The sequence below is a fragment of the Bos grunniens genome, chromosome 13 (genome assembly GCF_055505025.1).
Source record: "Bos grunniens cultivar Pamir isolate PY7600 chromosome 13, Bosgru_T2T1.0, whole genome shotgun sequence".
In the NCBI taxonomy this organism is placed as follows: Eukaryota; Metazoa; Chordata; class Mammalia; order Artiodactyla; family Bovidae; genus Bos; species Bos grunniens.
In genome coordinates, this window is record NC_141177.1 from 80,850,717 (window position 1) to 80,873,367 (window position 22,651).

Below are 22,651 nucleotides of genomic sequence, written 5' to 3' on the forward strand. Positions count from 1 at the left end.
TATATTATCAAATTACTCTTAAATGTTTGTATCAATCAACAATGCCCACATGTAGATTGAGGGTTTCTGTTTTCCTGGCATATTCACAGTATTGATTATTATCAGTTAAAAAAAGTCGTGCTGTCGGCTAAAGAGTGGCATCTTATTACTGTCGTTGGGTAAAGCATAGTTTCATTAGTCTACATGTAAGCTGATGATTTACATATTAAGGCAATTTTCCTCTCAATTTGAGATTTATTCCTGGAGTTTGTTTATGATGTTCCATGTTTTAAATAAATGTTACCTTTTTATCTTTGACATTTAAAAATTTCTCATGATTGCTGAGAATTTTCTAATGCTGACATTAAATACAAATAAAGAGAAAATATTTCTGCCAAATCTGTTTGTTATGATAAGAATTTAGAATGGAATCAGGCAACTAACTTCTAGCTAGAATTAAAGCATCACTGAATGACTAGACAAATAAGTCAAAGGGAAATATGTTAGTACTCCCTTCTAGATTCCACCGTAAACTATAAAGATGCTATACTAAATAGCTGGTACTCTGATTTTCACTGCCTCTATTTTTATAATTAAATGAAAAAGTTAAAATATTTTAAGTGGTTCAATTTTCCATTTTCCAATGATTTCCCTCAGTTTATGGCCTGTTAAAAAAGCTTCTAGTTATTTAAGGAACTCTCATAATGACTTATAAATCAAAACGGCCAGTCTCATTCTATCTAGGAATTATTAGAAGAACACCAAATTTATGGGAAAGATTGGGGCTAAGGGGGAGAATCCCCAAACTGTCCAAAATATTATCATTTAAAAAATCCAAACAAATGACTTTTGCCTTCAAAATTCTTTTACCCCAACACATACAACAGAGAGTGGAGTACCATTTATTCAACCATGAAGACATTTCTATACATACACCAATTTCTTTAAAAGAAAAAGGAACAAAAAAGTAAGATGAAAACTAGAACTCTTACACTTCTATATGTGCGTAACACATGCAATGACCACCTGTGGGTGCACAAATCATTTTTAAATGCATTTTATTCAGAGGAGGAATTGTTCTTACTGAAGAAATCTGAACTTACCTCCTTGTTCATCCAACATAACCAAAGTCCTGATACCAGCATCTTTACTCTACATTCCAATAATGTAGCAAAGTGGAAAAAGAGTTAGAGAGAGAGAAAAGAGAGAAAGAGAAATCAGTAAGGGGACAATTAGCCCTAGAAATGGAAAATGCAGAAGGATCAAAGGAAAAAGAGGAAGGAAATATGGTGAAGAATATTAGGGGCTGGGGAGGGACTCAGAGGAGCGGGTCATTTATGGACCTGATCATTCAGTGATTCTCAGATAGAACAGGGCGATACAGCTCAGTCTCCAAGGGGTAGAACTGGGGTTGGGGCTTGACATGGACTTGGAATATACACATATAATATCATACTGTAATTCTATATCTGGAAAATAAAAATGCCTATCATTTTGGTAACACCAACCACAGAAAGAAAATCTTTCAAAATCTTTGAGACTAAAACTTCTCTGGCTTGATATATCAGAAAGTTTCCATCAGTGAATTGGGGAAGGGTGGTCCACTGGGAAGATGTGTGTGGAATCTTGTGTGGGAGGTGGGGTGAGATTTTTAGGGTTATCAAAAGAGATGACTGCATCACAAAGGTTGAGAAATACCGCTCAAAAGGAAATTCAATCTTCCATTTATTTTTCTCTATGGAGAGGTTTTCTGCAAGATTTAGAAAAGGGATTGAAAGATGAAGATAAGGGCTTTTGCTAATGAAATCTAAAATTCTGCACAACAATATAGTGTGAGAAAATAATTCATCCACAAGTTTTTCTGCAGATTTTCAGGTCAGGAGAAGTCTATAAAAGGCACCCACACCTCACTCATTATGATCTCAGTATGTCCAACAGCCCTGAACTATTTGGTGGAGGGAAGTGGGAGTTGGTGATGGGTGGGAAAAGGAGCAGAGATATTTGTATTGCTCATACTTAGGAATCATCATTCCCAGGAATCCTAACTAGTTAAGTAAAGACCTTCTATTTCATAGGGTGACTGTTGATAGGTATTAAATGGTACTGCTTAAAGTTTGGATTAATTGGTTTTCCAAGGAACACTCATGGCAGCCCTGAGAATAAATTCTAAAACAACACATCTCTCATGGCTCCTTTTATTTTCTACTGGCTTACAGTAAACTAGGAGAGAGAGAGAGATGTTACTGGAGGTCAACAGAAGGTTTGGGTTGTTGTTGTTTGAACAGTTCTTCAATGATTCAATTCCAATAGGGCTTCAAAAAATTTAAACAATGAAAATTATTTCTGTGAGCTTTTATAAACTCACTGTTTCAGAAAATGTGTGCAGTTAACTTTCCCAGACAGAAAAGTATTTTGCTTTAAAAAAAAAAAAAAATTGAATGAAAGATTCTTTAAAGTGCTGTATAATTTTCACAAGGTTCACATGCCTGATTTCATATATCTCATAATAGCCCCTTTTCCCCATCCCTATATGGCCCCTTCCTTTTTCTCACTGGCAACCACTAGTTTGTTCTCTATATCTGTGATTCTGCTTCTTTTTTGTTCTAGTCACTAGTCTTTTGTGTTTTTTAGATCCCACATAAAAGTGATATACAGTATTTGTCTTTCTCTGTCTTATTTCACTTAGCATAATACCCTCCAAGTCCATCCATGTTGATGCAAATGGCAAAATGTCATTCTTTTTTATGACGAATAGTATTCCATTGTGTATACATACACCATAGCTTCTTTATCCATTTATCTGTTGAGGGACACTTACGTCATTTCCATACCTTGGCAACTGTAAATAATGCTGCTATGAACACTGGGGTGCATGTATCTTTCTGAACTAGTGTTTGAACACATTTTGATAAACTTTAGCTGCCAATTCAGGATATAGTTTTGAAAGTGATGGCTCAGCGTGACTTCAAGAGTCATTGACAGCACAGATTCTGAAGCCAGGCTCTGCCCTGGAATCCTGGTGATTTTCTTTCCTGGCTATGGGTCCTTGGCCAAGGGTCTTAAGTGTTCTGGGCCTCAGTTCCCTCATTTGTAATACCGTGATCATAATAGTTCATATCTCACTGAGTTGTTACTTGAGTTCAAGTTGTTACTTGAATTCACTGTTCTAGCACAGTGCTAGAACAGTGCCTGGCCTACAGTTAGCATTACAATTGGGTTACTAAAATAAACACCTTCACAAACTGCATCTATAGCAGGATATCTGGGCAAACTAAAATATCATTACCAACTACCGTAAGAAGCTTCTAGATCACTGCTTCTCAAACTTTGATGTCCATGTGAATCCCCTGCATAGGAAACATCTTGTTAAAATATAGATCCTGATTCAGTACGACTGCGATAGAGCCAAAGATTTTGCATCTTGAACAAGATCATCAGTGCTGGCTGGTGCAAGGATGTATACTAGCAGCAAGATTCTAGACCCCAGAAGCTACTTCAAAACGTTGTTCTTCAGTGTGCTATAAATGGAAATTCATCTACACTAGCCTGAACTTTAACAGGGGTTTTCCTTGTAACTCAGATGGTAAAGAATCTGCCTGCAGTGCAGGAGACCTGGGTTCAGTTCCTGGGTTGGGAAGATCCCTTGGAGAAGGAAATGGCAACCCATTCCAGTTCTCTTGGCTGGAGAATCCCATGGACAGAGGAGCCTCATGGACTACTTTAATTTCTATGCCCCTTTTCTGAAAATTTTAGCCATTGCGTATGAGAAGAAATTTTAAGAAGCAGATGGCTCATTCAGACATACAGATGTGATAATGCAAGTTCTGGTGAGGACAGAGTCATCTTAGGGAGTATCTTCTTTTGTGAGGACTCAACTCAAGGTCATGTATGAGATCTCTGTTCCATTCTATTGGGGACAGAGGATGGGCAACAGATGAATGATTTCAGTTTAGTCAACCCAGCTCTCAGCTGTTGACCCTTTTTGCTCTACTCATTTATTTTATATGAAGCCCTGCAAGTATAATTTCCTCTTTGTTCAATTTGGCGCTCAATATTTCACTGTTGGAATGATTCACTGAACAATCCAGATATGCCTCAATTTGGGAGAACAGAAGCAGTGAGCACAGATCAGAAAGTCAGGAATACTGGATCGTGTTAGCTCAGCCAGCAACTGAGATTGAGGAATAGTCACTTGACCTTTCTAGATGCTTCCCCATGTTTTTCTTTAAAAAAAAATTAACTTATTTTAATTGGAGGGTAATTACTTTATTGTGGTGGTTTTTGCCATGCATCGACATGAGTCAGCCACCGGTGCACATGTGTCTCTGCATCCTGAAGTTCCCTCCCACCTCTCTCCCCATCCCATCCCTCTGGGTTGTCCCAGAGCACGGGCTTTGAGTGCCCTGCTTCATGCATCGAACTTGCACTGGTCTAGATGCTTCCCCATGTTTCAGACAAAGACAGAGATGCTAAATAAAACTGGGAAGTCCCTAGGTTGGTTTATTCACTAAATGGTTATTAAGCTTCTACTCTTCCCCTGGAACTAAGGTAAGGGCCAGACAAATACATGGCTGAGAAGACGAGTGTTATGTTTTAATAGCAAGGAGGGAGAGGAGGTGGTTCTATATTTGTCTTAGTTCGATTCTTGGTTCCTGTTTGAGATTCCTGGGAAACCTGTCTACCTAATAACAGGGGGAATTGGAGATGTCAGGGACTTTTTTTTTCATTTCTTTTTATTTACCTTTTATTTCTCTGTCTTATTTTTTTTCTTGCTGATGAACTAAGACAATGTTTATAGAACATTTTAAAGTCTTTATTTGTCATCCTGAAATGCTTTCTCCAAAGTCCAATACACCTGAGCTAAAACTAGGCCAGTCCGGGTACTCTCTCAACTGCTAGAGTTCCAAAACACCCTCCCGTCTGTCTACCTGAAAACAATTGTGCAGCCTGATCTCCCCTTTGGTAGAAAATATGGCATAATAAAGACATAGCTTTAGAATACTTACTTTCTTCTTGTGGCCAATATGTTTCAAAAGATAAGTTGGAATGAAAAGATGCTAAAACACCCATCAACATTGGGGAGCCCTCAGTAACCACCATGGCATGAAGCTCTTTATGGGGCTTTAGGATCAGCCTGCCCTACAGCAGCTTGGCTTTTCCTGGTTTAGCTTCATGGCCCAAGGCATTAACGTGTAGACACCGTTTCCTGCAGTTAGTATTATGACTCTTCCTTTAGAAATCACTGTCCTCTCCTTTGTGCTCCTAAGAGGGGGAGTCTTGACTTTGGAGAACTATTTTCGTAAGTTTTCCTGCATGATATCCATTTTTATCTTCCACCCCCAGAATCAGGCATTCCGTAAATACTTGTTGAAATGCATCCATCAAAACAGCCAGTTCCCAACTCTCCCTAAAAACCAAGTGCTATGTGATTTCCAATCTTTTTAAGTGTATATGGTATTCAGCTTTTCTGAACTTTCTCCACTGACCGTGTGACTTTACATTGTCCTTGATAGGCTTACGGTAGCTTCTACTAAAAACTAAGCCTCCATGCTTCCACTCTGTTATACCCTGCAGTCCACGAGGGATGGCACAAAGTCCTATATTGCACTGAAAGTGGAACTGTTTACCTTAGGGAGACTTCACAAGCTGAGTAACCTTTCCTGTCTTTAAGACTGAATTTCAGTAAGCATTCAGCTCAATTCAAATTATACGGCACTGATGTACTTTGGGATCATGGGCAAGATCCTAGTACTTCAATGCTCGAATTTTCCTAATGATTTCTGCCCTTGATGAATATTTAATGCCAATTCTCTTTAAAGAGAATTTCCTTCTTGATTCAAAAGCAGAATATCATCTGACTAGTCAATGCCCTAGACATAAGAGGCATCCGACCATCAATATAAAATAACCCAGGAGGATATAAGAGCAATCAATCTAGTCTCATTATGCCTTGCTCATAACTTCCTAAGGATCGAAAGTCTAATAGCCTCCTCTCTCTCATTAGAGGTAGGAAACAGCATCCATATGCTTCATCCCCTGATCTAAGATGCAACTTTATGCTTGGCAGAAACACTTAGGAGAAACAAAAATGTATGATTTGAGAATCCTACTTCAATCAATAGAGCTTTTAAGATGTTTTCCTCCAGAATAAATTAGAGAATTAGAGCAGATGCTTCTTTTCCAAGACTGGCCAACACTGCCTGCAATTTAAGAAGACACACAAAAGAGAAGTGTGCACAGCCCAAAGGCTCAGGTGGGGAGGGGCGGGGGGAAAGGTGCGTTGGATACGTTTCTCTATCACTTGTCATGTTCTAGGCAGTGTTTCAACATTGCACAGGAGGGCAAATGGTGATAGTTCCTGTAGATTAGAAATTTGCTTCACACGTGCATACACACAAGTTAAATATGAGCTTGGAGGCCACAGTTGAAGGTCATACAGACGTATCATTATATATCAAGATAATGACATCAGCTGACTTCCAAGCTCCCTGCCTTCCAGTCACCGTGATAGCTCACGTGGGGATGTTACTCAGATTTATTCCTCTCACTTGTTCTCATGACAGGTTGAGGGGCAACACGTTTATTCGGAAAGCCCTGCCAGCACTCTTAGATTTAGTATATCTGTGCTTCCTTCTTGGTCCTCAAGTATTTCCGCATGAATGGTGTCCCCAGGATGGAGCAAAGAAAACATTTCTCTTCATTAAGAGAGCGAAGGTTGCCTCCTCGTGTGCCTGCTCAGGGCCCCTGGCTGGCCTGCCTTCCTGTGAGACCAATTTCTGTTACACTGCAGGCTCACACTATCATTTTTTCATGACAACAGATTTCGTTTAGCAGCCCACCCCCACCCTCCTGGGGGTCCTCCAAGTTCTTGGTTGTCACCTTCTCCTCCCCTTCCTGTGACAAGTCACGTTTAGCTTTGTTTCATTCTTAGCTGAGAAGCTGAAGCTGCAGAAATAAGGGAAAATGATGGCTTCTATAGTGTGAGAGATGGCTGCCCTTTCCTTTCACCTTATAAAATTTATCTTTTCCTCCTTTCATGTCATTGCAGAAGCAATTAACAGAAGCATGAGGCCAGTAGGCTCATTTAATCATTCTGCTAGAAAACCCCCAAGATCTCTGAAGATGATAACCACACATGAATTCATACGTTGATAAGCATTTTCAAAGCATAGCTCAAACAGCATCTCACTGAATAAAAACGATTAGACTTGTTTTATTCAGTTAAGATAAATATAGCTCATCCCATTCTTTTTCCACTTCATCTCTCCCAGTGGACAAGTTCAATTAATCTATTTATTCTTCCTGGTTGACTGCTGCTCTCCCAAATTGGAATAAGTGGAGTTTATTGCAAATGCCCTTTTGATTCCATTATTGCTATCTGCCCTATTTTACCCATTTAAAAATAGTCAAGGATTCATTAACCATGCCTTGCAAATGAACGTTCAGTCCAGAGTCAGGAATGAAAAAAGAGCTATATTCACATGACTAGACTTAATGCTTCCTTTTATTAAGGAATTTTCCTATTATTTCACAAATTTTAGTTCCTGACTCTAAATCTAACAATTTTTAAAAATATGATGCCTCTATGGAGACATATTTTTAAAAGTCATACATGTGGCTAAAATCAGAACAGAAAGCCAAGATTAGATGCAATTTAGAGGCATCCAAATCAGTACAAATGAGGATTTTTATGTGGACAATTCTTTTGTATATTAAAAAAACATCACTCTGATACATTTTTAAGATTTCTTGGGAGCATTTATTTACTTGGAAATACCATTTTCCTCTGCTTTCCAGACTTAGCTTGGGCTGGAGGGAGAGTGAATACTTTGATGTCTACTTGGCAGCTTAAATACAGCATCTCCTTCCTTATGTGGCTTTCTGGTACCTACGTTCACACTGAAATCAAAGGGACGGTGGCCAAGGGAAAGACAAAGGGCCTAGGCAAAGAATACGTCAGCCAAAGGGAATGTTCATCTTAAAATATGGTCACTCCTTACCTCTTCAACCAGTTGAAGCATACGACGGGTGCTTTCCAGAGACTGAGACAAAAAAACATAAATATTATGAGTGCAGGATCCAGAGGTCGAGGAAAATCAGAAAACTTTCTCCACTTGGGAAACACATAGGGCCATTATCACATGTTCTTTGAAGTTTGTAACAGAAACACAATTTCAATCTCTTTCCTATCAGGCTTTCTACATAATAAGATTCCTTAAAGCAATTACATTAAAGCTGATTGTCATAAAATCAGAACCATATGAAGCTGATCTTGATATCAAAGACAAAGTAATCCGGAAAAGATAATTCTGCATGTGGAGGAGTCATGAAAAATTATCTCAAATACGCAGAGGACTAATTTTGTCCCTCTGGATGAAGAATATTGAATTTTAAAGACATTGTTTTTCATGAATTGAGATGAATCTAACATCAAGTTTCTTATAAAGCTCCTAGAAACACAATTGGAAGTTCTTATCAGTACAAATTAAGTTGTTGCCCTAGGGTGGAAAAAAAAATCAAGCGTGTTTGAAATGACTAGCCTACAGGAGACAGCTATAATTATCTCGGTTCTAAGATAAGAAAAAATGAATTCAGCACTGGTCCCTTGGGCATAGTGTGGTCACTTTTTTCTCAGTTCTTTTGAAATTATTAGAATTCAGCAATGAGTGTGATTTCTCAAAAGCTGTGCTTTTAAGTGACAAACTTATTTGGGACAAGAGTTTTTAGGAACATGAAGCATGTTCACTTTCTGGGAAGAACGGTCAGCAGGCTGCTTTTTGAAATAGAAGAGCTGTAAGCAGTGGTGTGCTGGTAAATGCCTAACAATAGGCTCACCAGAAAAAAAAAAAAGTGTTATTTTAATGACATAAAGGATGGATATAAATGATATAAAGGATGCTATTTATATAATAGCATAAAACTTACTACTACTAATAAAATACATAATACTCTTTATTGCAAATTCCATATAGCCAATGGATTTTCACAGAAAACTTTGTTTATTTTGCTGAACTATTGTGTCCACAGCTAAGCATGAAGACAACAAGTGCAGCTCTGGTATGAACACTGGTTGATATTTTCTTTTTTTTTTTTTTTGGTTGATATTTTCATTTACATTAATGAATAAAAGCAAAGTGAAGAAAGACGTATGTTACAATTCTATTCATTTGTCAATGATGCAAGTGGCTTCTCTGTTGAAGACAATCATAGTTTTCAAATACTGGAAGGTTTGCTCAATTGTTTGTGTGTGTGTGTGTGTGTGTGTGTGTGTGTGTGTTTTATAGTGTAATGGCTGTGGATGTTCATCCTTCAAAATTTAATCTGTTATTAATATTTTTCCACTTTCTTAAGTCTAGAGGATCAACAAAACAATAGGTCAAGTCCTGATTTGTAGTGTTTGCAGATTCCATGGTCTAAATATTTTTTCCCTCTCTGATTTCTAAGTGCACCGTGGTGTCACTAAAGGTGAACTTGGGAAGGTTCATCGGTCACATGCTGGTAGATTATATCCTCACACTACAGATACTGCACATGCCAAGAACTTTGAAAGCATAGATTGTAGTAAAATCATTAGGATGTGATGAGATTTAAGCATTTATTACCTTTGATTTTAATAGAATCTATTTCATTTCAGTTTATATAATTCAATTTTAATACCAGCTTGCAAAGTTCTGGACAATGTAACAACCAGCTTTCAGAAGTGAGCCATTTCCTGCACACCACTGGCTGTAAGACATCCAGAGACGTTGCTTTTCTCAAAGCATCGTGACTTCTCTAGATTTTCACAAGTTGGGAGTTTGGGCTCAGTCACTGATCTGCATGTAAGTTTTATAACCAACCCATTCCTGTCTGCAGAGGCCTTAGGTATATAGGAAATCAATGCTGCTTCTTCTGAAACACGAGAAGAAGCTCTTTCCCCACCTCAGCCTGACTAAAATAGACTACGTGGCTGCCCATCTCTTGCTTGCTTCCCGGGGCTGGGTTCTATCACCTCATCCGCCAGCTGGTCAGCTCTCCGCTGCATCTCCTCCAGCTCATTGCGCATGTCCGCGTCCTCAGCCATGGTAGCGGTGTGGGCGGGCGTGGCGCCTGGGTCGGGGCGTCAGGGACCGGTTGGCCACGGAGCCTGGAAAGAAAAAGGTTTGACCATATGAGTGTTTCTATGTATACACGCTGTTGTGCCCAACTAGCGGAAGCTCTAAATGGTCCACGCTCTCTGTCTCCATGCCTCAGCAATCTTCTGAGTTGGAAGCGGTGCTCAGAGAGGAGGGCACCAGATTAAGCTGCTTCTCCAAAAGCCACGTGAGTGCCTCTCTGCCTACTTTACAGTGGAGCTAGATACCCGTCTACTCATGAAGCATTCTTAAAGATACACACCACCCACGTTTGGAATGGAAGAATGTGGCTCCGGGTTAGAATTCATTTAACCTTGCACTTGTTTATTTTTATTTTATTCTTATCAGCTTTAGTGAGGCATAATTGGCATACAATAAATCCCACATCTTTGAAGTACACAATTTGAGACATCTTGAAACATACTCCCAAGGAAACCATGATCCAATTAAGAAAATAAACATATCCATCACCCCCAGAAGTTTCCTCTCAGGCCTTTTGTAATCCTACCCACCCACTCACTCCATTACACTGTACCCTGCGTCCCCCACCTTCCTCACGGTGACAAGACAATGGTTTATCTGCCTTCTGTCACTATAAATTAGTTTGCATTTCCTAGAATTTTATACAAATGGAATAATACAGCATGGACTTTTGAGATATTCTATTGTATTCAGAAGCAAAAGACAGAAAATCTATAGTGTCTTTCAGTTATTATCACAGATTGTCTAGAGGGCTGATGTGGGGGGTGCATAGGAATTTTTCCAAAGAAGAATGGGTCATTGGTGGTGAGACGTGACCTGTGCATTTTTCTGGTTATGCTCTTGAAATCCTGTGTTGTGCAAATTACAGATAACCAAAGTGCTCCCTCCAAAGCCAATCGGCCCCTTGCTTCCCCTCCCCGCTTCCTCCTCCATATTAGTCACCAGAGTAAGTTCTTATGATGTAGAGTTGTAAATGCTTTGCGTTTTAGCGTAAGTCTCCATTTTAGAAATTAGGGATCTAGGAAACAGAAATTGGAAGCAATTTTTATACCAAACCACTCCTGAACCTTGAGATGAGCAGAAACAAAATTCCTGTGATCCTCTGTGGCTGGGGTCTGCTCTCCAGGATAAAGTGGTGACCTAGTGGAAACACTGAGTACATCGTAGGTTGTAGCTGTGATATCAGAAAGGCCGAGGTGGACTGTTGATTCTGGCACTCAGCTGCTGGGTAACTCTGGGCAAGTTTATCAATGTCTCTGAGCCCCAGCTTTCTCAACCGGGCAAATAATACCAGTCTCTTTGGCTACTGGGGAGGGGCATATATTATAGGAAGTTCTGATCAACCTCATTTGTAAGGATGTGGGAGCTTAGTCATCAGAAAGGCTTGCACCTTCACGATAAACCTGTAGCCTTTGCCAAAAGTAGAACCAGTCTAGTGTTTCTTAATTAGCTTTCCTTTGCTGATGGCTGGGCAGGAGGCACGTTGCACGCAGTGCTGAGCACCCACGGAAGCCTGAAACCCGGGGAACCAGCACAGGGCCTGAGTCTCCAGTCTCCAAGCAGCACCTCTCAAAGGATTTCCACGTGGAGACAAACAAGAGCACCTTCTCCCCTGTTCTCATCTTTGTATTTCTGCTGCATTGGTGGAGGTAGAAAGAAACCTAACTTTCCTTTAAATAGACCAGTTTGTTAGAAGGCAGAGGTCCGTGTGCTTTCAGATCTGTAGCATCACACACACGCGGGTGCGTCTCATGTGTTTCCTTTGCAATCTCCTCTTAAAGTTGCTATTCTCAGCACTTGAAGAACAGCTGCAGGGACCACTAAGCTCAAGCTCATGGTCACCTATAGGGACCTGGCGAACGGGCACTTGGCACAGTGGCCGCAAAACCGTGTGATAGACACCTTTTTTTTTTTTTAATCACTTTCACGATCCCCATTTCCTGGTGCTCCCAGCTCTTGTCTTGCTCTAAAGAGTGGGGGTATGTCTGTGATTGGGGGGTTGGTGATGCATCTGACAGATCTCAGGTGCATAGTATTTCAAAGCTGAGACAGCAGTGTCCACTCTCCTGGTAAGAATAGGGGGAACGAAAGCATGGAATGAACCTCCAGATCTTCTGTTGGGACATTTATTGTTGGTATTTGATAAATCACCCCCACACCCCCCAAACCCACGCATATTAGATTCTAAGAGGCAGCACCAGAAGAAGCATAATGATATCAATTAGCAGTAATTTCAGTAGCTGAAAGAATGTTAATAGTGAAGTGGCATTTATTGCAGCCATGAAATTAAAAGACACTTACTCCTCGGAAGAAAAGTTATGACCAACCTAGATAGCATATTGAAAAGCAGAGACATTACGTTGCCAACAAAGGTCCGTCTAGTCAAGGCTATGGTTTTTCCAGTGGTCATGTATGGATGGGAGAGTTGGACTGTGAAGAAAGCTGAGCACCAAAGAATTGATGCGTTTGAACTGTGGTGTTGGAGAAGACTCTTAGAGTCCCTTGGACTGCAAGGAGATCCAACCAGTCCATTCTAAAGGAGATCAACTCTGGGTGTTCTTTGGAAGGAATGATGCTAAAGCTGAAACTCCAGTACTTTGGGCACCTTATGCGAAGAGTTGACTCATTGGAAAAGACTCTGATGCTGGGAGGGATTGGGGGCAGGAGGAGAAGGGGACGACAGAGGATGAGATGGCTAGATGGCATCACTGACTCGATGGACGTGAGTTTGAGTGAACTCCGGGAGATGGTGATGGACAGGGAGGCCTGGCATGCTGTGATTCATGGGGTCGCAAAGAGTCGGACATGACTGAGCGACTGAACTGAACTGAACTGACACGCAACACTTCACTCAGATTAGCACATAACCTCCATCTTGGGGTACTCAGGGGCCAGCTTGCCTGCCAATGGACCAGACCCAGCAGCTGCAACTGGGACCCTTTTGTCCCTGGTCTCCTCCTGATGTGGACAACTGGCCAGAGTGCTCCGACCAGCAAGGAACAAGAGACTTTATTGACCTCTCTCCCCTTCCCTCTCTCTTTCCTCTCCTTAACCCTTCCTATCCTTCCCCGTTTTTCTAGTCCCCCGGTCCTGGATGCAGGAATCTGGTCGAAGGGCCCTCAGCGTGAGCTGAGGATTGGAGACTGATCACCTCCTCTTGGCAGAGAACACAAATTCTGGTTCTGATTTCTGGTAGGGCCGAGTTCCAGTCCTCCCTTCTCTGGAGGCCCAGGGTAAAGTCCCATAACGCCTGGGTATCTGTAGGTGGCAGATGTCTGTAAGGCCACCCTTTTCACCTTTCCGGCCTCCTCCCCCTTCTTCTTTCAACCTGGCTTCCTTTCCTCCCTTTGAAATCTTTGATGTTAGTACTTGGATCTGAAATTCTGTGTCTCTATAGGAGGTTTTCTGAGAGACTGTATTCTTATATTTAAGGACTTCCCTGGTGGCGCAGAGGTTAAAGCGTCTGCCTGCAATGTGGGAGACCTGGGTTCGACCCCTGGTTTGGGAAGATCCCCTGGAGAAGGAAATGGCAACCCACTCCAGTATTCTTGCCTGGAGAATCCCATGGATGGAGGAGCTTGGTGGGCTACAGTCCACGGGTCGCAAAGAGTTGGACACGACTGAGCGACTTCACTTTACTTCACTTTCCATCTTGGGTGTTGCCCAAGCTGCTAGTGTGGCCTCAGCCAGCAAAGCCTGTTTAGTAAGTGAGGAAATTAGAAGCAGAGCCTCTCAAATCTGTTCCCTGGGGCTCTGATGTAAATTCTCTCTCCCAGTCCATTAAAGGCCCAACAGTATCCTATTAATTAGCTCAAATCACTAGTGTTTATCAAAGGGTCTGGTCCCTAGTAGGTGTTCAATTCACGTTAAATGACTTGAACGAACAAATGGACCATTCTGACACCCTTAGGTGGCATTTGATGCTTCCAAGATAACAATTTTCCAGATGTGATCCAGGGTGGTACCTCTAAAACCTCAATGGGCATTAGACTCACCATAAACCTTGTTGAAACAAATTGCTGGTTCTCACTCTCAGAGACTCTGAGTCAGTTAGACAGAGGTAGGGTCCCAGATTCTGCATTTCTAACGAGCAACCTGGAGATGCTGGTGGTGTTGGTACACGGAAGGCACTTCGAGTAGCTCTGCTCCTCAGAACACTCCCCCGGAATGTTAATAAGTGTCCCCAGGTGGGTGGGCAAGGCCTTGTGGTTGTTTAGAGCTGGAGAAACAGTGGACTCAACCAGGGGCTTCCGGAAAGCATGGCCAAATCCAGATTGCTGACAGCTTTTATTCTGGCTGTAAGTGAAGGATGCTTTTTACATTTTAAGATGGTTAAAAAGACTCAAAGAAGAAAAATATCTTGTATATGTCAAGTGTCAGGGTCCATAAACTAAGCTTTGCTGGAGCGCTTCCACACTCATTTGTTCCCCAACCTTCATGGTCCTTTTAGGTCACTTTGACAGAGCTGAGTGGTTGCCAGAGGCAACAGGGCTCTCAAAAGTGAAAATATTTACTCTCTGCTCTTCTACGGAAAACAGTTGCTAATCCCTAGGCTAAATAAAGTTAAACAGAAATCCTTAAAGCAGTTCTTGCCCATGGGCACCATATATTTGCCATATACAGATACAGGGTGTGTGTGTTTTTCTGTTTGTCTGTAACTCTGGAGCTTTGCGATGGAGCTTCCTGTGATGGGGTTCATGCCTCCTGGACCACATTTTGAAACAAGAAATGACGCATGGAGTGAAATATTAATATGAAAGTGAATTTGCCTTTGACTGACAGAGTTTTGGGACTGCAAGTCCGATTAATTTGTGTGATTAATCTGGGATGGGCACACAGCCCTCATAAAGACTCCTAGCTTTCACGACCAGCTGTGGAACAAGGTTCCTAGCCTCAGCTGCAGCACTGGTTTGTGTTGGAGACAGAGATGTCTTGAGGATTTGCCGCCGTTGAGGTACTCAGTAGAGAGTGGGCTGGCTGCAGTTACCCACTGCCATCAAATGTAGTTTGAGAAGTTCTCATTCTCCTTCTGCATGCAAGTCTATTTGAGACCCACACTGGACACAGGACAGGTAGGCTCTAGAGAAAACCCTTTCTCTGTCATGAACGGGCTTACTTACTTACATGAGTTAGGTTAAGACTGCTTTCTCAGTTTAGGGTCTGGACTCAAATACGGGGTTAGGACTCAAGAAGCGTGGGTGAGTATGGATATATAGATGTGTGGCTTTGATGTACAAGGTTGACAGAGACATGGATGGCCATTATCCTGGGGACACCAGCTATCAGTCCAAGTGCCACAGGGCAGGAATGTCATGGAGAAAGTGTAAGAGAGTGTACCTTGAGCTAACATCTATTTCTCTTCATGTTTCACACTTTCATAAAAAAAAAAAAAAAAGACCTATATACACCAGTATCCATTGGCTGAATTATTACAGAAAGCTGAATCCGACATCTTTGTGTCTCCACACACTGCTAATCGTTTGAATGAAGCTTCTATAGGACATGTCTCTCTTCTCCTGCAGCTCCTGCCAGGCCAGAATACTGGAGTGGGCAGCCGTTCCCTTCTCCAGGGAATCTTCCCAACCCAGGGATCGAACCCCGGTCTCCCGCATTGCAGGCGGATGCTTTACCAGCTGAGCCACAGGGTGCTTGTTTATCTATTTAATATACAGCATTGTGTATCTGTTAATCTCAAATTCGTAATTTATTCCTCTCCCCTTACCCCTTTGGTAACTATTAGCTTGTTTTCTATGTCTGCGAGTCTGTTTCTGTTTTTTTAAAAGAAGTTTCTTTGTATCATTATTTTTTTAGGTTCCACATAGAAGTGATATCATAGGATATTTGTCTTTGTCTGACTTACTTCACCTAATGTGATCATCTCTAAGTCCATCCATGTTGCTGCAGATGACATTATTTCACTGTTTTTTATGGCTTGAGTAATACTTCATATATATATATATATATATATATACACATATATATATATATATATGAATATTGGAATGCAGTTAATTTTTCAAATAAGAATTTTTTTCTTTTCTGAGTATATGCCCAGTGGAGGGATTGCTCAATCATATGGTAACTCTAGTTTTAGATTTTTAAGGAAGCTGGGCTTCCCTTGTGGCTAAGCTGGTAAAGAATTTGCCTGCAAAGTGGAAGACCTGGGTTCAATCCCTGGGTTGGGAAGATCCCCTGGAGAAGGGAAAGGCTACCCATTCCAGTATTCTGGCCTGGAGAATTCCATGGACTGTATAGTCCATGGGGTCGCAAAGAGTCGGACACGACTAACTTTCACTCACTCACACTCACTGACAGGTATGCTGCTGCTGCTGCTAAGTCGCTTCAGGCGTGTCCGACTCTGTGCGACCCCATAGACAGCAGCCTACCAGGCTCCTTCGTCCATGGGATTTTCCAGGCAAGAGTACTGGAGTGGGGTGCCATTGCCTTCTCCAACTGACAGATATATCTCACATATATTCCAACTTTGATATTATTTATCATCTCTACTTATGTTTTTAATCTCCAATTCTTTTTCCCCTTACCTTTATTCTTATTTTACTTCTTTTCTTCCTAAGATGTGTTACTACACTGTTCCTTTTATATCTTCTTGACTTGACAAAAGATTCATTTTACATTTTTTCTTATTTTTGGTACAGTACACTTCTTATTGCTATAAATTGTCCTGTGTGTTATTGTGGCCCTTTTCTACATGTTTTGACATATAGAATGGTCTTTGTTATTTATTTCTAAATACTTTCAGATCTCAGTTTTAATTTCTTTTATAACTCAAGAGTTATTTGAAAATTTGATTTTAAAATTTAAATTAAATATTTTTGGGTAATTTCTAATTTTACGTTCATTATGATCAATGAAGACAATCCATACAATTCTTGCTTTTTGAAATTTGCTGAGATTTTCTTTGTACCCTAACATATGGTCAACTTCTGAGAATGTTTAATTTGTGTTTGAAAAGAAGGTCTATTCTGTATTTGACACTATCTAGCTACCTACCCCCATCAGATGGAACTGAAAAGGAAGGTGTGTTATTCAAACTCTCTGAAATCCTTAGTCAACTTGATCTATTGATTCCTGTGTATTCACATTCTGCATAGGAGCGATTGTTTTATTCTTTCCTTCTTATATTTCAGTCCATATTTGCTTTTTCTATTTTGCAGCTGTGTTATCATACATATAGACCCTGCCCAATGGCTACATTTTCATGGTGGATTGCAGCTCGTATCAGTGTTAAAGAATAGTATTGTACCTGTGTACCCCATTCCATTATGTTATTTATGTTGCACAAATTAGGTCAAACTCAAAGGAGGGAATATATATCTTACCCTATCCATTTCATCTTCAGCAAACAGTAAATAAACCCAAAGAGCTACAACAACAGGAACAAACCAGTATCACACATCCAAGTTGTGGGCCCTCTCACTTGGCTCATGACTCAGAGGCTAACAGTGGGGCAGCCTTCTGTTACTCTGGGCTTTCCTCCCCCCCTCCAGAAGAGACCAGTACTTGGTACGGTTGGAGGCAGGTCTCTTTTCCCAACTGTGATGGTACAAGAATGTTATCAAGGATAGGCCCAGTGCTATTATTTTCCCAGTTGAAATTTCTCCTTGAGGTTAATGCAGCTACAAGATATAAAATGCTCACTCTAAGAGAATGGGGAGCACAGTTATTGCTGCTGAGACAAGTCTCTAAGATTCCTAAAGCACAGTGGGAGCATTATTTATTCTGAATTATCTGAATTAAGCCTAGGTTTGAAGCAGCCTTTCTTGATTAAGATAAATCAGCTGCAATTATCCAACATTATATGTCACATAACTCTTTTGTCAAAATATTAGATGTAATAATAGTCATTTATTGAGAATTTAATAAGTGATAGAAATCAGGCCAGGAACTTTACATTAAACTTTATATGGGGTTTATAATAGGGTCCCCCAAACCTTTGCTACTCCAAGTGTGGTCCCCAGACCAGCAGCATCAGCTTCTCCTGGGAGCTTGAAGATGCAGAATCTTAGGCTCCACCCAGACCTAGAGAATTAGATCATCTGCCATAGAAGATCACCAAGCATGAAAAGTTTGAGACGTGCTGCCCTAAACATCATCTTCACACTAAGCATGAATGATGTGCCAGTTGATAACCAACCAAGATCACAGAGCTGCAGTGGAAGAGACCGAGAGCCCCACCTCTGGAGCCTGACCCTGCCTGTCCCTCCACTCAGACTGGATGCATTACTTCACTCTACTCTGTCTACACAACCTGCAGACTTCAAGCAGCATTTGCTTCCCCAAAAGCTTAAAGCTCCATGGGGCCATGGTTCTAAACATTTCACAACAGAGTCTTGTCCTTGGAAGTGGACAAACTGGCTGATTTCAATGAGATTATGTCATTCAGAATGCACAGAGAAGATGCTTATAAGAAAAAGCGCACTGGAGACTTTTCATCTTCCCAAACAATAGAGTCTATAAGGTTAAGACTTATCATTTAAGATCATTAGAACTCAAAAAAGAAAGTTGGGGATTTTGCATACTGGAGACTCTATGGACGGTCCTGATAAATTCTTCTTCTTCAGAAAATGATGATAATGCAAATACAGGTCTTAATGCTAAACTCAGGATCAGAGCAAAGAATAATTTCAGCAGATGACAGGCAACAAGATTCTGTTTGCAGTTCTACTGTTAAAAATGGCCATTTGTTAAGTCTGCTGGATCCATGGCTGTTTAAGTTCTTCAAAGTGTGGACTACATTTGGCTCCCTGTTACTCTGTTTTGAACATTCTTGTGCATGAAATTTAACCTCTTTTCACTACTGGTTTTAATAAATGTCTTAGTTGAATGAAAAGAGTATCTTTCAAACATAAAGAAGAAGTGGCTCATGAATGAACTGACTTACTATCATATGTCCATTTTATGTCCATTATGTGGTTCACAGATAAGTCACAAGTGACTTAGGTCTTCTCGGTAGCATGGTCTGAGTTCTCCTTGCATCTAAAACATTTTACTCGCTTATTGAAATACAAATTTCCAGTCACACCAGCTATGGAACAGGATCTATGAAGGTGGGGCTGGCATATGCATTAAAAAAAATTTTTTTTAAGGTGTACCAATTTTAAAGTCTTTGCTGCACTTGTTATAATATTGCTTCTATTTTATGTTTTGTTATTTTTGCCCCTGGGGCATGTGGGGTTAGCTCCCTGACCTGGGATTGAACCTGCACTCCCACTGGAAAGCAAAATATTAACCACCAGACGGCCAGGTCTCAGAATCTGTATTTTTGACAAAACCACAGGTCCTTCTTATGTGTCCAAAATTGGAGGATCCATGTGCAGTATCATGTAAGGCTGAAGGGTCCTGCAAGTACTCAGTGGTCTGATAGTTCTATGATAAAACCATCTAGAAATCCAAGTGCATGGCTGTCCAGCATTTAGGAGGTCATCTTGATCTGAAACAGCAGTCTTTGCTTCTCCCCACCATGTTCTCAATTGATAGCATAATATGTGCTGGGTTAAATACCATGGATACACTCCTTATAGGAGAATTTGACTTAAGAACCATCTCAAGTGACAAATATCTCAACCAGCTTGCAGAAGTGTCATTGTGCCCCTGAGTGTTTCTGAAGGACAGCACTGACTACCATTAGAGCCCAGTTCTTTTTAAGCTCGGTTTATTTATCTTCCAAACCATTGCATCCCACACTGTTCCTAAATGTGACTCTATATTTGTACATCTGGTTATATGGATACAGTCCTGATCTGGTTTCCTTTGATAAGGGAAGTCTAACTTCCCAAATGAGCCCCTTCCTGGTCTATTCTGGGATTAATGACATCATGGCTGACAGGCAGATTTGGCTTGGTTTTTGTTTTTTAGGGACTTGGGTCAGGGGTGGCCTGGCATTTCAATGCAGCCAGCTTTGGCATCTCTTAATTGCAACAAGGCAGCCAGCCACAACCAACACTGATTATGCCTAAATTTCCCCTTTCAAAAATGCCAATGTTTCCTTTCTCTGTTTTGCAAATGTGGTCAGATGGGTATTTAGCAATGAGGTTTGTATTATGCAACAGTTTCTGACTGTTTACGTGGGAGCCACGCTGGGAGGAATCACTGACCAGGAGAGAGGGAAAGGCAGAACTGAATCTCATCTCATTCACCCTGATCATAGTCAAAGCAAACCACAGTAACTGGTTCGTGCATCTAACCAGTATTTGCCGAGTACACAGGTTAGTGCAGCCACACCCAGCCTGCAGCTGGAGAGGAACGGCTTCCTCTAAAGGGTGGCTGTAGGAGCTTGAGCTGGAATTCTTTGCTTTCAGGTCTCCTCCTCCATCTTGCCTTCAGAAGGAACTGATTAAAATGTATTACAAGGTATCTGGCTTGGTTTCCAAGGGAAGGACAATATCCATGTAAGACTAATACTTGGCCACATGAAAAACAAAATGCCCTAAATAAAATGATTTCACTCAGGAGCACATGAACAGATAGAAGCCAGGACCAGGCAGAAAGACCCTCATTCTCATTGGAACAAATTCTTCCTGTGCCCACATGACTAATCAGCAGTTGGAAGGAAGCCACGGTATGTTCTGTCTCCTGACACCTTGCCTTCAGTTGCAGATGCTATTGGGGCTCTGCTTGCCTCCCTGTGACTTCCCGCCATTGTTTCCATGTGGTCACCCCCTATTTCTGTTTCACTCCTGACTCATGCCCGTGACCTTCTCTGTAAAGCCACCCTAATGTGGCTTCACCTGATCTGCTTGATCACCTGCAAGTCCCCAGGTCCTTCTGGGCAGACCCACAGCTGGCAACCTGCTGGCACAGGAGTACAGAGGCCCAGCTTTTTTTTTTGTCCTAAAGCAAGAGACATCCTGAACTCAGTGGACGCTCCGAAAGCTCGCTCAGGGTCATGCCTGGAGACCTTACCTGCCATTGCTCCACTGCCAGGCCTCCTTTCCCTGGAATCAAGGAGTCCAAAAACCAAGTGATATCTATCAGAATTCATACTCATCATTTGTGGTTAGCTTGAAGTTGGGAGGAGTACAAGGGGGTCAAGAGCTTTGAAATCATATTATACTAAGGATGAAGGAAGGCATGAGGGTGTTTAGCTGGGAGAGAAGAAAGCAGAACAAAACGTGATGGTTACAAGGAAGAAACGTGATGATGGTCTTGGTGAACCCTGGAGGCCCACCTTCCTGAAACAGCTCTTCCAAGTGCTTCAGTATCCTTCACCTGGGATCTACTGGGAGCCCTGCTAATTAACATAATGGATGTTAGGGATGCTTTTTCATTGGTGGATAGTGTTCAAGATATAGGAACTGGCTAGAAATACAGGCACTAATATCCCACATAACATAAAGTGTGCGTGTATGTGTATGCACACTTGCACACATATATACCTTCTCAGTCCAGAATGTGCCATTGGCCTAAGGTTGGAATTTGGTTCTTAATTCTGTTATGGTTAGGTAATTCCCTTGCCCACAGATTCTCACCTGAAGAGCCTGCAAAAACAGCTTGCTGAGGTAGTAAGTAACTCTGGAATAGGACCTGATAATTTGTAAGAGACTCCTAGGTGATACTGCTACTGATGGTTCAGGGAACACACTTTGAGAATCACTGGTATGCTCTGATTACAAGGTCATGTGAATCCTCCCACTAGAATGTTTTGGCAATCTCCTGGATTAAGCTTTTCATGCAAGGTACTTATTGGAGTGTCCCGAAGAACAGAAAGTTGGGATATGCACTGGTAGAACAGGTTGTCCATCTAGGGTTGTGAGGGTTGTGTCTTTTTTTCTGATAATATTTGTATGAAGAGAACACTTCATCCTGAATCTTTTTTTCTTTCTAACACAATATCTAGTTTCAAAGTCGTGTCAGAAGAGACCCACAAGTTCTAACTACTGGAGGCTGTGACTGTCTACAAATAATCGTCAGAAGACAATGTGCAATGGACTCCAAGGAACAAAACCACCAGCGCTGGGGGGAAGTTATAGGAAAAGAGAGTTTGGCTCAGTAAAGAACCTTGGAGTCTAAGGTCTGAGTGTGACATCTTGGACGGATCGAATTCCTTTTCTTGGAAATACTCAGGGAAAGGGTGGTAGCCCATGGTGGATGGATTCAATTAAGAGAGAGGACACTGGATTAGGCGATGTGTAAAATTTCTTTTCAAACCTGTGTTCTTCGGCTGTATAAGGGAAATCAAGGTGAATTTACGATGGTGATGCCGCAAGGCCAGGCCCTTCTCAAGAGTGGGGTCTTTGTGCCATGGCAACTGGGAGTCATTGATCAGCAACACCATCTGCTTCTCTGTGTTAAAGGATAGGAGGTGGGTAGAAACCAGGAAAATATTTCCTAAGTGGACAAGCTCCCAGGAAGGAGTTGTTTCATTAGCAAAGTCTACTTTATGGAGGTAAGAGAACCAAAAATGCCAACCTAATGGTTATTTCTTAGTTTTGTTGATAATTTCCCATCAAACAATACAGGCATTTGCCCCTGGACTATATAATTTTCACCTCTAATAGAGATAATATATTTTTTTGTTGGCCTTATATAAGAGCTCTGTCTCTTGAAGCAGCCAG

The 22,651-nt window shown here is 41.3% G+C and overlaps 1 protein-coding gene across 6 annotated transcripts in view; it reads right to left on the bottom strand.

The window, feature by feature from the left end:
• SNAP25 (synaptosome associated protein 25) overlaps window positions 1-22,651 on the bottom strand; it is an 83,609-nt gene that overhangs the window by 22,505 nt on the left and 38,453 nt on the right. For 3 of the 6 annotated variants that reach the window (XM_086335088.1, XM_086335087.1, XM_086335089.1), the window contains exons 2-4: window positions 9,971-10,105; window positions 7,980-8,021; window positions 1,083-1,131 (exon numbers count right to left, since the gene is read on the bottom strand). In XM_086335088.1, the coding sequence (XP_086191214.1) occupies window positions 1,083-1,131; window positions 7,980-8,021; window positions 9,971-10,042 (163 nt within the window). In that variant the 5' untranslated portion in view covers window positions 10,043-10,105. The remainder of the gene's footprint in view (window positions 1-1,082; window positions 1,132-7,979; window positions 8,022-9,970; window positions 10,106-22,651) is intronic. The other 3 variants (XM_086335092.1, XM_086335091.1, XM_086335090.1) reach the window with 1 other exon arrangement.